General features: G+C 36.1%; 1 protein-coding gene across 3 annotated transcripts in view; it reads left to right on the forward strand.

Moving 5' to 3' along the window:
* Positions 1-13636, forward strand: part of GLRA3 (glycine receptor alpha 3) — an 85146-nt gene that overhangs the window by 50701 nt on the left and 20809 nt on the right. For all 3 annotated transcript variants that reach the window (XM_058024485.1, XM_058024486.1, XM_058024487.1), the window contains exon 6: positions 6439-6576. In XM_058024485.1, coding sequence (XP_057880468.1) covers positions 6439-6576 — 138 coding nt within the window. The remainder of the gene's footprint in view (positions 1-6438; positions 6577-13636) is intronic.

Genomic DNA, 13636 nt, shown 5'->3' on the forward strand with positions numbered 1-13636 from the left:
TATTCTGCTTGAATAAGATACAAAGAAATGTCAACCAGATATGTATTTATTTCTGTGGCCTGTCTCCCCACAAAGATTTTTTTTTTCTTTCATATACTAGAGCTTGTTGTCTTTCTTTTTTAAGTCTCTCTTTTACCTCGCAGCATTCCTTTACTCATAAATTACAATTATAATTTTATGTGACATTTAATATCCCTGAATTTTCAAAGAATATTGAAAAGACTAAGTTACAAAAGAAAAAAGATTATGAAAAGCAGCATAGGGAAGGTATAGAACACTTTCTTACCTCATAATTTTAATTTGATGTTGATTTTTAAATTAAACAGTGACCCTTTTTTCCCCCTTCTGATTTATGGGGGCTTTTTAGTCTTTCTAAGCAATCATGCTCCTGTCTTCTGGATTGTTAAAGAAAATTCCCTCTGTACTACATTATTATTTGCACAATTTCTTTCCCCCCAGTCTCTAATTTGGAGATTGTACAAGTGGAAAAATGGGTAGGCAGGCTGCAGCGGTACAAGTTAATGCATTACAGAAAAGTGTAATGTGCACATTTTTCCTTTTCCCACAACAGCACAAAGACAACATAGGAAAGATAAAATAACTGGAGCATATTTCTTATCTGCCAGGGAATTCTCAGGTCTCTGCCTGAACAACAGAAATTATGGACACACTAGGCCAATGCCTGTCTGTGCCAGAAGGTGTAGAATCATACTGCTTCTCTCCTTTCCACTTTAGCAGCACAAAAATTATCAGCTGCTGAGGCTGTGATTTTTATTCTGCAGATGGGTGACTCAAACTATTGTGTCTATCTGAAGCGAGACAAGAGACACCACAACAAAGATCAGCATACTTGTCATCAGCTCCTGACCAATGCAGGATAAAAGGGCAGTAGGAACTGCACAACTGCTGCTGACATACAGAAACTAGAATAAAAGTGATAGCTGAACACCTATAGGCTTCAGCAAAAATAGAGAGATGTGCTAGAGTGCTGAGCTGAAATGTTATTTTTTTCCAAAATTCAGGCTAAGAAGAATAACCCTATAACTCCCCAGGGAGAGATTCCTTCAGAATGACTTAGAGGGCAGTGCAAGGGGCAGACACTTTTCAAAGCAGCTCAGAAGTACATTAAATAAAATCCTGCCTTCTTGGAGCTCCAACAAAAATTTAGCCTTGAAATGAATCACAGCTCATTTCTGAAGCTAATGTATTTAGTGCATAATGTAGAAGAATTTGTTCTAACCTCAAGCCAAAGGCAGATTCCTTAGCTCTGTCATATCTTCCCCCTGCTACGTTGCTGGGAATTTAGGGCACAATTCAAATTGTGTCATGCTCTTAGGAACAGCAATGTGCAGGCAGCCTGTCCTGGAGGCAAACTGATGGGATGCCCAACAGAAGAGCAGTGGAGTAACCCTAGTCAACATGACTGTAGTCCTTGCTTCAGCTGGGGACCTAAAGAACTGATGGGTTTGGACCTGCACCTTACTAAATATTAAAGAAATGAGAATGGAATTCAGATAAATCACTGGGATATTTTAAAAAATGTAGTTGAACTAAACTCTTTTGCAAAAAAGCCAGATACTCTGCTCAGTTTTTTCACATGCTGAACATGTGTCTGTTTATTGAACATGAGGAAAAGAGTTGGGTTTTAATACACCTGTAGGTATTTTAAAATTACACAAGGGAAGAACATCTTTCTGTAATGGTGTAGTCCTTGGAGTCCTTGGAAGCAGGAGAAGAGATTTAACAATTTAACACTTCAACAGTACTTCAAAACAAACTTGTTCATTATTCACTGTTTTGTCTATGAGACAATGGGCTTTTAATGCCTACCACTGATACTGAATTAGCTAAAATAAAATCTTCCTCCTTTTAGCATGCAACTGATATAAACATCTTGGTTCCAGTAAGTTCTATAGAGTAATGTGGACTGATGTGGCTTAAATGGGACTCTATGTATTTAAGGCAGGCTTTGTTCCTATACTTTCAAAATTGAATGAATGAAAAGTTGATATTTGTTATTAATGGTAGTGCAAAAAATACAAAGATACAGTCTAATTCTTTCTTTCAGGAATCTCATATGAGCGTTGAAAACAACTTGTCAACACTGTTTCTGAAAAGATAATTTTTTCTGGGAAAGATGAGTCAGATCAAGAGAAAAGTTTAGTTTTTCTTTCAAGACACTTTAGATGCCCTTGATATTTAGAAATATTTCAGTAGGATCACATTGTTTTTTCCTGAAATTTTTCTGGAACCTGTAATTGAAAATGCTGAAAATTTTCACTCTAGCTAAACAATTTTCTGTGCTGTCCAAAGGCTAAAGTTACTATGTCTGTCTTGTCAACCATCTGCCAGTTTTTTTATGGATTACATCAACTAAATAAAATACCACTTAAATTCAATTTTAGTTGATGTCCAGTTATTCAAAATCTTTCATCAACTATTCCAAACACAAGTCCTGAGAACTACTTTTCATCAATGCCCTGTCTCTTCCACCTTCTCCCTCTGTTAGTGTGACAGAATTTCACTTGCATTTTGTCACACTTATCACCTGTTTCAGAAAATATAGTTTTCTAAAATAATATTTCTGCAGACCAAATCCAAGTTTCCCAATTGTTTCAGGCCTTCTTCCCTTCTAGTAAATTATAAATGTTCCCTAGTTTGTCATATCCTTCCCAGGCAGAGCTCTTAGTCTGCTATTATATGCTTCATTAGCTAATTACCTGGAAGGACTTCAGGCTCCTGAAAATTACTTGTCTCTTTAGGAGAACTGTACACAAAGGCTACAGTGCCATGCATTCACAAAGTTCTTGAGTTTTCCTGAGAAATACTCCCCCTGGAAACGTTCTCCTCCTGGGATGATGTCTTTTTCATATAATTACCAACAATTTACTGCCTGCTTTTGCATTTTAAATGTGCAAGACCTCAGACTTTGGGTTAATAGAGTATTAATGTAACCTAACCAGCACTATAACTCCTGAGAACCACTTTTCAAACATAACAAGATTGTTTTTTCTATCCTTTCTTTGGAGTTCCATGAGGAGGCCATTTAGATTTTGTATAATTAGTAATACCTTTATAGAATCAAGTAAGAGTGAGTACTGCACAGTAGCCAGACAAAATGAAATACATTGCTAACTGCCCTCCTCTTCAGCCACAGAAGCTGATGTTTGTCCTTTAAAACACAATTTAACAGCTTCTTGCCTTCCCAGCCTTCATCCTTTCATGCCCTGCAAACCCAAACCCTGGTGCACTGTGTTTCAGTGATAGAAACCTTTACTAGTCTACTTGGTTTAGTTTAGGTTGGGCTGGTCCTGAAGAACATGCTAGATTATAGCCTCCATTGCTTTCAGAACTTCAGGTAGAATAAAAATTTCACTTTTTTGCACCTGTGAGCTGCACCCTCAAATACTACCTAGTCTAGTGACTGACTGTCCTTTTTTCAACAATAAAATTTATCCACTGGGAACTCCCTGGTGGATAAACATTGTACTTCCCAGCCGCTGGTAATAAAAATATCTGGTAGCAATCTAAAATAGTCACCAATACCACCTCATAGTCAAAAAAGAAAAGCTTCTGGTTTAATGAGAGGCTAAATATCACTTTGGGTTGCAGTCAATCCCTTATAGGCCCTAAAGAGAAATCTCTTTTTCTTTATAACTGCTACATGTTTCAGCGTAGTTCCTACAAGTTGCATAATATCTCTAACAATATAACTGACACATATAGCAAAAGTTTGTACAGGTGGCCACACATCATTCAGAATAAAGCCCTCATATTTCAAGACACACTTTACTGCTCCATTTGCACAGTGATAACCATGTAATGGAACACAACTTCCCATATTTTTTATCTCATAGGCCATTTGGAAAATACACACAGTGTATTTCTAATCTTCAAAAGCAGACCAGTATCAGCAACAGGCATTTAGACTTTTAGTTAAATTTATATTACTGAATGACATTTTTAAAAAATTGTTTTAAAGATAATGCACATTTAATCGGGTAGCAAGTAGGCAAGAAACAAAAGCTCAGGTGGACTTCAGGTTTAGTATTTCTAGGACAGGACAGGACAGGGACAGTTATTACAATTAATCAGCAGAGGTCTCAAAATTAGTGTGCCAGGAGACTGTATTTTAGGCTCATTGCATACATAGCACCACATAACTAAACTCTAATAGTATAAATGCTACACTATGGTAACCACTGGGTGTTTTAAGGAGTGATTTCTATGAAAATGTCTTTTTCCCCTTATGCGTACAGTACCATGAGCATTCTGAGTGTTAAGCAGTGTACTATTCAGCAGATCCTCTTCATAAAATTAATTGAAAACTACATTTTCTTTTGATTTCATTCAATCTGATTTAATTTAACATACTAGTGGAAATATTATACTATTTTAAATTTAATTGGTATAACAGAAACTCACATCTCCATTAAGTTCTCTATATTTTAATACACTTTTAATTTATGCCTAGGACCTTGAGTTACAAAACTGAAGTTACAGTTTTGAATGCTAACACTGTATTTGGGCATTTAAAATGTAAATGTGACAAAAACTAATTGCTACAGCAGCATTTTCAATACGCTGCTATTATTTGTATTATATTGCATTATAGAAGAATTAGTGGGCAGAGTAGAAAATAAAAATTAAAAGCATGCATTAGAGATGAATGAACCTGATTTAGAAAAATAAATTTTGACAATGCAGTTGTTTCTTGCCAGTTCAATGAGTTTTACTCAGGGAATATCACTTCTGGCCATAATCTATATGCTTCAAGTGGTAATCTGCTTTACACACAACTGCTTTTTGTCTGAATTCATGCAAAGTTTGATAAGATATATACTTCTGATTTTTCACAGTTTATGGCATTTAATAGTGAATTTTAACTGTGTTATGGAATATTATGCAATTGATAAAAAAGCAAGTATTTTATTGATATATGCTTGTAGTAGCTTGAGCAATGCCTGAACTTAATTACTTATTTAAAAAGATATGGTGGTCTCATTTTTATCATGTTAATCCAGCCTCAAAAAAATTGCTGAGTAAATCAACAGTTAGGCTGAGTTCCTGTGAATACACTGCATAAAGATTCTCCCCAAAAGAAACATCAAGAACTTAGAAGGAAGAAGAAGTGCTGAAGATATTTTTTCATTTATAAACACTAATTCTTAGCTCCTAGTTTCATTCAACATAGATCAGAAAAGAGGAAATTATCTCAGTTTTGAGGTCAGCAGATCAGGTCACTGAATGCCACTTATAGGTGTATTAAAGGAGTAACAAAGTCATTGAATATAATGGAGTAAGATTTGTGCCCACACAGCAAAGAGGTTCTTTTTTTGCTGAAACTCAAAATGTCAGTAATTTTGTCCAGACAGTTATTCTTAGAAGGTTCTGAACAATATAGTTTAAACAGTAATTTGTTACTGAAAGTTTAAAAGAATTTCTTGTTCTCAACAGATTATTTTCAACAGCTTATTAATACTGGACTAAAGCAGAAAGGAAATATTGCAATGAAACTGAAAGCTATATAAATCAGATGAAAAAATTCTTTTACCTTCTGGTTCCTTCTAGCACATATGCTTTAAAATTGAATGAAAATATGAAGCCTTTTCTTATTTAGAAATAAAATTTGAATGAAATACCTAGGAAAGTTAACAGATCTCATATTCAGAAGAAATAGGGATATTTTCCCCAATGATATCCCATGTGAACATTTATCTGAGAGAGGGAAATAGAAGGAAAAAGTACTTGTCTGTTGCAAAGACTGGGCCTTGATTAGTCTCAGTCTTTTGCTGTTATAGCTAATCTTATACACATACATGAGGTATGGACAAGTGCAGGAGTCTGAATATTAAAGCTGAATGCTTATTAATATCATTATATGTCACACTCAGTTAATATGAGAGGATTATAATCAATTGCTTTCCTATGTCTTGTTCCAGTTTGAGAGAAAAGCTATTTTTCAATTCAATTAATACTACTGCAGAATTTTGAATTCATTGTTGTCTTTGAACAATTTGCACTTAACCATTCAAACTGACATAAATCCATAAGCATAACTTTGACAATCCACATTTCACCTCAAGGAGGAAGAGATTTGAATGTCTGTTTTATCCTTCATGGGTTGAGGAGAAAAAGATGTTCCCGAGCACCAAAGATATTTTGGATGTTTAGCTAATTTAAATGCTTTTGTTGAATCCATTAATAGACCATATAATTATAAGGATTTAAAAGAGTTTCATAAGACATCTGTTTTATCTCTTCCAATTGAATGAGGTATAAAATGGCAGATTAAAATTTGCGATTAACAGGTACAAGCAGACTCTGTGTATTACCTCCTTTGTATAACATTTATTAAAATATTTTAATTTGATATGTTACTGCTTTTCAAAGCTTGCAGCAGACTTAGAGTTTATTTGGGTTTTTTCTTCATTTTAGTTGGATACACAATGAATGATCTCATTTTTGAGTGGCAAGAAAAGGGAGCGGTTCAAGTAGCAGAAGGTCTCACTCTGCCACAGTTTCTGCTGAAAGAAGAAAAGGATTTATGTTACTGCACCAAGCATTACAACACAGGTAATAAAGTGATTACAACTGTAAAGATATTTAACATTTTTGTTATAATAAATGTCACAGTTGGGGTATATTTTAAATGTTCTCACAGAATTCAGAAGAGGGTTAAAATATACAGGTGCTTTGTGCAAGGTAATGCAGCGTTAATGACTGGCAAATAAACTGAAAGACTGAAGACTGAACAAACTTTAATTTTAGGTACCTTAAGAAAATACAGAGTTGAAATAATGCAGAAACTGTTCATTCAGGGGCTTTACTTGTTCAGTAGGTGCCGTGACCATCTTTACAATGTAGGATCTGAAGAACTACTGAAATCCATGCAGTGCACTAATCACAGCCTGGCTCAGTCAGGAAAAAGGGACACGGGGCTGCCCAGCCAAGTTATCCCTGCCCTAGTTCATAGAGCAAAGGGGCAATGTGAACGAGCTGAAAGGATTCTTGGTGTGCAATGGCCAGGTGTACAAACTATTCATGAGCATGCAGTGACAGGACAAGGGTGAATGGATCCAAACTGAAAGAGAGTTGGTGTTGATATCAGGAAGAAATTCTTTATTGTGAGGGCAGGGAGGCACTGGGACATGGTGCCCAGAGAAGCTGTGGCTGCCTCATCCCTGAAAGTGTTCAAGGCCGGGTTGGATGGGGCTCTGAGCAATTTGGTCTAGTGAAAGGTGTCCCTGCCCATGGCAGGGGAGCTGGAGCTAGGTGATCTAAAGGCACCTAAAGGGTGTCTCAACTCCAGCCATTGTATAATTCTCTAAATCTATGATACTGAATTGAGGTCTTTGTTGAGCTATTTAGCTCATCTCTGGGATTATTTGAAAAAAGGAGGGGATTAACATAAATAATAGAGTTATTATGTTTTATCTTAATTATGAAAAACTATTTTAATTACTGAACAATCACAAGTACAATAATCCTGAAGCGCAAAACTTAAGAATGTGCAGTTTGTGTATTCTCTTAAAAAAAAAGAAGCTAAAACTCCTCCATTCTAATCCATATATCTTTTAATTTTTACTCTCCAGTATGATTAAACTTGTCTTAAAATTTAAGATTAGAATGATTCATTTGGATTCTGCTGAAATGTCAGGGAGAGAAAAATTGAATAAGTGGCGTTTATAAGGAAAGTCCTGCTATGATCAAAATTAAGGAGGAGTGCTTTCCAGCACTGAGTTTTATCACAACTGCAGTGCTGCCCTAAGAGAAAGGAAGGTTCTCTCAATTTCCATTCAGAGGAGGAAGATACTGATAGAGATATTTTGAAGTGTTCTCTAAAATAAATTGGAAATACTTAATATGCACTTTTTTTGTACAAATACTAATATATGGATAATCCTTGAAAACCTTCTAAAATCGTTATACATAAGCTATAGCAGAGTAATTTTTTCACTCAGACATTTCTTTGTTAATGATATTATTCCTTTTTGCCTTTCTACTATAATCCTTATGAAAATAAGATGGTTTTATTTTCATTATTTTCTAGTCTCCTTTGAGATATACAAGCAATTTGGCCTTTCTTTTTAGGATTCTCCTGCTTTTATGCCATTTTAGTGAGTGTCTGTAATTGCATTCTATACCTTGTCTATGATATTAACTAATGAGAAATCATGGTACAGAGTATTCTTCTCTTTTTTCTAAAGTTCATTTACATAACACGATGCATCAAAAATCTCTCAGAAATTAAGACCTTACTGTGATGCTTAAACTCATACTGAATGGAAACCTGGTTTGAAATCTCAGAATTTCCAATGATTTCTGAACTCTCCATCCAAAGCTTAGTTTTACTCTTACACATTTGTCTGAGAACTTACATTATAATCATCTGAGTTTAAACCTTGTGATTTTGACTAAAATTTCATTCTTTTCAATATTTTGAAGGCACTACATTTTTCTTCACAACCTATGTTTCAAGCCTATTAACTTGGTATCAATTTTTATCTAAGGAAAAATAGGAAAATATGCTATGCCTAGGTACTTTATGTTAGGTTATGTGAGTTCAACTTGCATGTACTGTTTTTCACTGTGGCCCTAAGCTGAGTACAGAAGCAGGAGCAACAGGTGTCATTAACTGCATGTGAGGCCTCATGATTCTGAAGATGTGGCTACAAGTGTGCTTGTGTCTGCAATTCTGTCTCATTTAGGTGAGAGGAGGATTTTACTGCAATAAGTCTGGAGGACGCTGTGGCCAATCAGCAGCATGTTGTACTCTGTATTGCTTTGGCCAAACTGCATTTCTGTGGCCAAACACACTCTAAGATGTGAGTGCAACCCACAGGCCTGGAAAGATGAAGCTCATGCCTGTACTGAGAAAGTAATTGGACCATTTAACTTGTCCATAAAAAAAAATCAAGGCATTTGATAACACAGAAACCTTGGAAGCCTGGATGCAGTTAGAGGAGAGGAATGTTAAAAGATGTCAGCAAAAGATAAAGCAATTGCACAGCTGTGGGACCTGACTGTGATGGGCAGGGGAAAAAATATGATGCTGATGCTGAGCAGCAGGTGGAAAGGTCTGTCCTCAACAGAGGAAGCAGCTGAGTGACCTGCTCTGAGTTACAGCATCAAAATTACAGGTACAGAACTTTGTCAGGGCAAATCAGAAAGAAAAGGTGGTTTTACCCAAAAAGGACTAAATTTATTGTGAGAGTCTCCTCTTCAAATAACAGTATTTTGTTCAAAATATTATTTTTTTTAATTCAAATCTTCAGTATGAAGCAAATTTAATCAGATTAGAGGGGTTTGGTTTCTAGAAGAATAAGAATTTCTTTTCTTTCTTTGTTACAATCAATATTATTAACTACCATTTGTAGGCTAAAACCCCATAAACATTATATTAACAACTATTTTCACTATGTCACTTGGATACATGACCAGTACTGTGCTTTCTTAAGGCTTCTGCAATGAGATACTGTGGGCAGATATGACCTTAGGATACTCCACAAGAACCAAAATTTACAAAAAGCAGTTTTTAAAACATGATGTGAAGTCTGTTTCTCTGGCCTATGACAGATTAGATAAAATGAATTCTTAAAATAATGCTAAGCAACTGCAGCTGGTATGCAGTAAGTGACCAAAGAAGAGTTTTCAAATTAAATTTAGTAACAACACAGAATGGAAAGCTCTTCTGAGACATCCTGTAAAAAAGAAAAAAATCCCAAAATTCTCCCTATGAAGCAAATTAGCATGAAGTTTCAGGACAGTATGTGGAAACTCATCAGTGTATGTCCCATCGGTGTTTCATGCTCAGTTGAAAATGGTTCACTGTAACCAGAGTTCAAAAAATAAACTAAATATATGTCTAAATATAGAGACATACCAGTTTCAACAACAGTCCAGCAAAATGGTTCATCAAATCTTGTGTTCTGAAGTGACACAGCAATATTTCTGACAATTTTCATGTTTTGCATCCACAGGCATATCCTCAGTGACCAATTTGGAAAGTGAAGTAGAATCATAAAACCAGAAAAATCACACATGAACCATTTACATTACAAGGATAGTCTTGCTTTGCCACATTCCTATGTGACATTAATTGCTTCCCTGGGCTGTTATGCAACACCTAAATGTTATTTCAGACACAGCTGCAAAAAGCCCAATATACATTAGCGTGAATTGATACATAATGGCATTGGCTAACAGGCATAAATAAGTCTTGGCTTTACTCCTGCATCATGGATAATGCTTTACACCCACCCTTGAGGGATGCTGCTCAGAACTGGCATAGGTCTAATAATGCCTTTTGCATCAAAGAATTGGATGTAGTGGTCCTGGAAACAGGGGAGCTACGATAGTTGCACTCACCACCAGCTCTGATAGATTCTGTGTGTAACCATTTCTGATAATTGCAATCTTGATGAGCAGCATGTTTCCTTAGCTCCACACTTCCCATCTGACTTCCTAATACGCACATCCCAAACACAATTCTTTCTCATGATCCCATTTGTTCCCCATCATCAAAAAAGGTGCTTAACACCTGTAGATTGTGGCCTTTCTAAGTCTCACCTTCAACCAACATAGCGCCTTATATTCAGCCATCTTTTTGCCAGCTGGATGACAGTGATTAAAGAAGACATAACTTCAGTGTCTTACTCTGACAACGACTTAAAACCTTGCTTGTGTTGACAAACACCTAAACCACTCTTTCTGAGACTATAGGAGTGCTTTTTAAGACATGACTTTTTAACTCCCTCAGGGTTTTTTTTTTCCTAGAGCATTTCTCCAAAAAGGAAGTTTGTGCTTTTTACCCGGGAGATAGTCTATGGGTGTGAAATCTCTGAAGCTGCTCATTCCTTCACTGAAAAAGCAGAAATTATAAACACTTTTTAAATCAGAGCCTATGGCAGGCTGAGGATGTGACCATCCCTAGGCACACGAAATGGCACTGTCTGACTCCAACAAGGCTCTTTTCTCAAGGGCAAAGAGGCCACAATTGTCAACCCTGCACTGCTCAAAATTTGAGCATTCTACTTGAAAGATTCATTGAATGAAAATTCATCATCTGTCCTGAAGTGGAAACATTACATCTAGATGTCTCTTTAGTTTATACTTCTCCCCTCTCTGTCCTGGCTAATGCAGTGCAGCACATGACAAGTCTTTCACATCACAAAACTTCTGTTCAGCTTGATATCTCTCAGGCTCCCAGGCCTGGGAGACCTGCTGCCAATCCACCCCCAGCCTGTATCAGGGCAGGGGTTTACCCTGTCCTCATCACCCATCTGTGCATTTGTCTGCTGGCTTCTCCAGCCTATGAATGTCCTGCTCAATGCAGCTCGCTTCTCCTTTCTGAGGGACATGAGAACCACAAATGCAAATTTATCAAGATGAATTTTCTTTTCCATATTTATTTTCAACTCTTGTACTGCAGTCATTATCAGCCTTACACCAATGTCAAGTTTACCACCTGCCTCAGTATTTTTTTCCAAAAAAAGCTATGTAAAGATACTTCCCTCCTGTCCAGGTATCTATGTAGTCAAAACAGGTGACAGCCTCAGCACTGATTTCTCCCAATATACTGCTGATATCAACAGACTGGGACTTGAAACAAAGACTGAATGGTAGTACATTTCAAGAGTCATTTAGTGAATCATGGCTTTAGATACATAGACAAATGCCATGTAAATGAAAATTTGTCTAGTTCTATGTGTTAGACACTGGAAAATCATAATTTCTTCTCAGACTATATGAAGATAGATATGGTGTTTTATCTATTTTATGATGATAAAAACATGAGTATTTTTTTAAGCAGCTTTTATCAACAAAATATACTCAAAGTGCAATTTATATTAAAGTGCAAATTGGAAAGTTTCTAGAGACTACATTTACCAAGTGCTTGTTTATTATCCTGACTTCTTCTTAGAAAGGTATGAAAATTATTTCAGCTAAGTTTCCTTATATGTAATCAGATCATCTTTTGAAATAATGAGCTTTGCATACACATAATTTATGAATTTCATTTTTTGTTTAAAAAAATTCATCGCTGGAAGTCAGAGGAACAGAAAGCATTTAGCTGTATTTCATAATAAGTAAAGCAGAGTTGGTCTCAAACAAAAGCATCACATTCTTGGAAGAATAAAAAAGGAAATGTCTTTACTGAAAAAGGTCAAATCAAGTGGACTGCTTTTCTTGTGGTGATCCTGATAATGACTCAAACAGGAGAGAAAGTAAAGAGGACAGTATTGCCTCATGGAAAAGTCAGTTTATATATATCGTTCTCCTTTATCTTCTCTATGAAGATCATCTGCTATTCTGACTGCAGTCTTGGCAACATAACATGTTGTTGCCAAGAGATGTTAATTGCAATCTTAATTTTAGCAGTTGCAGAGAAAAAAGAAAACACTCAACAAAAGGCAAAAGGAAAGTGTTGGTGGTCTATGTGGTCCCTCTTATGGCAATACAGTTTATTTTCTCCCAAGACTATCTATTTTCAACTAAGAGGTGTTTTCAGTTAGAAGATAAAATTGTCCTCAGAATTTCAACATTGACAACTTCAAACAAATCTTTTTTTTCACCAATCCATTTTGTCTGAATACAGCTGGAACCAATAGCCACACTCTCACTAAAGGCAGTGACATTTGGCAGGGTGATTCCATCCTGTGTACTAGATAAAACATTAGGGTTTATATATACAGCGTTGATTAATTAAATGATGAATGATTTTGTCTCAGGACAATACAGATCACGCTTTATCTGTCTGGGCCTTTAACACAGAGGTCTTTAAAGGGCTGGCTTTCCACTACCTAGCACACTGAAGTTCCCCAGCTCAGGAGGAGACAAAAGCCAGAATCAGTATTAAGGAAGGGCTGAAAAAATCAGCAAAGGGAAGGTCTGTGATGGCCTGCAGTAAGATCATATTTGCAATATATATTATATGTCATGAGCTATCCTCAGTGTGGGTTGTCCTGCAACAAATATTTGTTTTGAGTAAATATTTGTCCTTGTACAGAGAGTAGACAGGAATACTGAAAGCATGGCAGTGACAACCATTTAGTAAGAACCTGTGAATCCAAGGTATTAAACTTTAGAAAGCAGTCACAGGCAAGAGATACAGTAGCCATGTTGCATCGATCTATACAAAATCAATTTCTTGAGTCCACCTATTGTTTCATTTTGGAGGAAGAGTCTTTAACTTTTGTCTTGAGAAGAAAGAACTATCATTACTTTTATCTCTATAGAGAAAAGAGTCTCAGCTGGCTTTTACAGTATATTTTTTCCACATAAGATGACAAAATCTGGTTTTTACATGTCTAAAAATGTGAAACACAGTAGAGATTTAGAATAACACCAAGAGGAAATCCTCTGTCTAACACAATTTTCAAACTCATTTTGTATTTAGGATCTCTGTCAGGATATAGGGAATAGACGAATTGAGGTGCTTAAGAAATGGCTTTTCAGAAGACAGACAAGTGGGATAAGCTCTCTATTGTATTAAGAGATGTAAATCTAAGTCAGCCATTTAGGTTGAGCATATCTTAGCCACTGAAGTAGTCTTACTCTCCCCTTCCCCTTGCCTGCTGTCTCTCAGTCTTTTTCTCTAATTTCATGCTAAGCCTTGTCTCTAACTGTTTTT

Source organism: Melospiza georgiana, chromosome 5 (assembly GCF_028018845.1).
Source record: "Melospiza georgiana isolate bMelGeo1 chromosome 5, bMelGeo1.pri, whole genome shotgun sequence".
Lineage (NCBI taxonomy): Eukaryota > Metazoa > Chordata > Aves > Passeriformes > Passerellidae > Melospiza > Melospiza georgiana.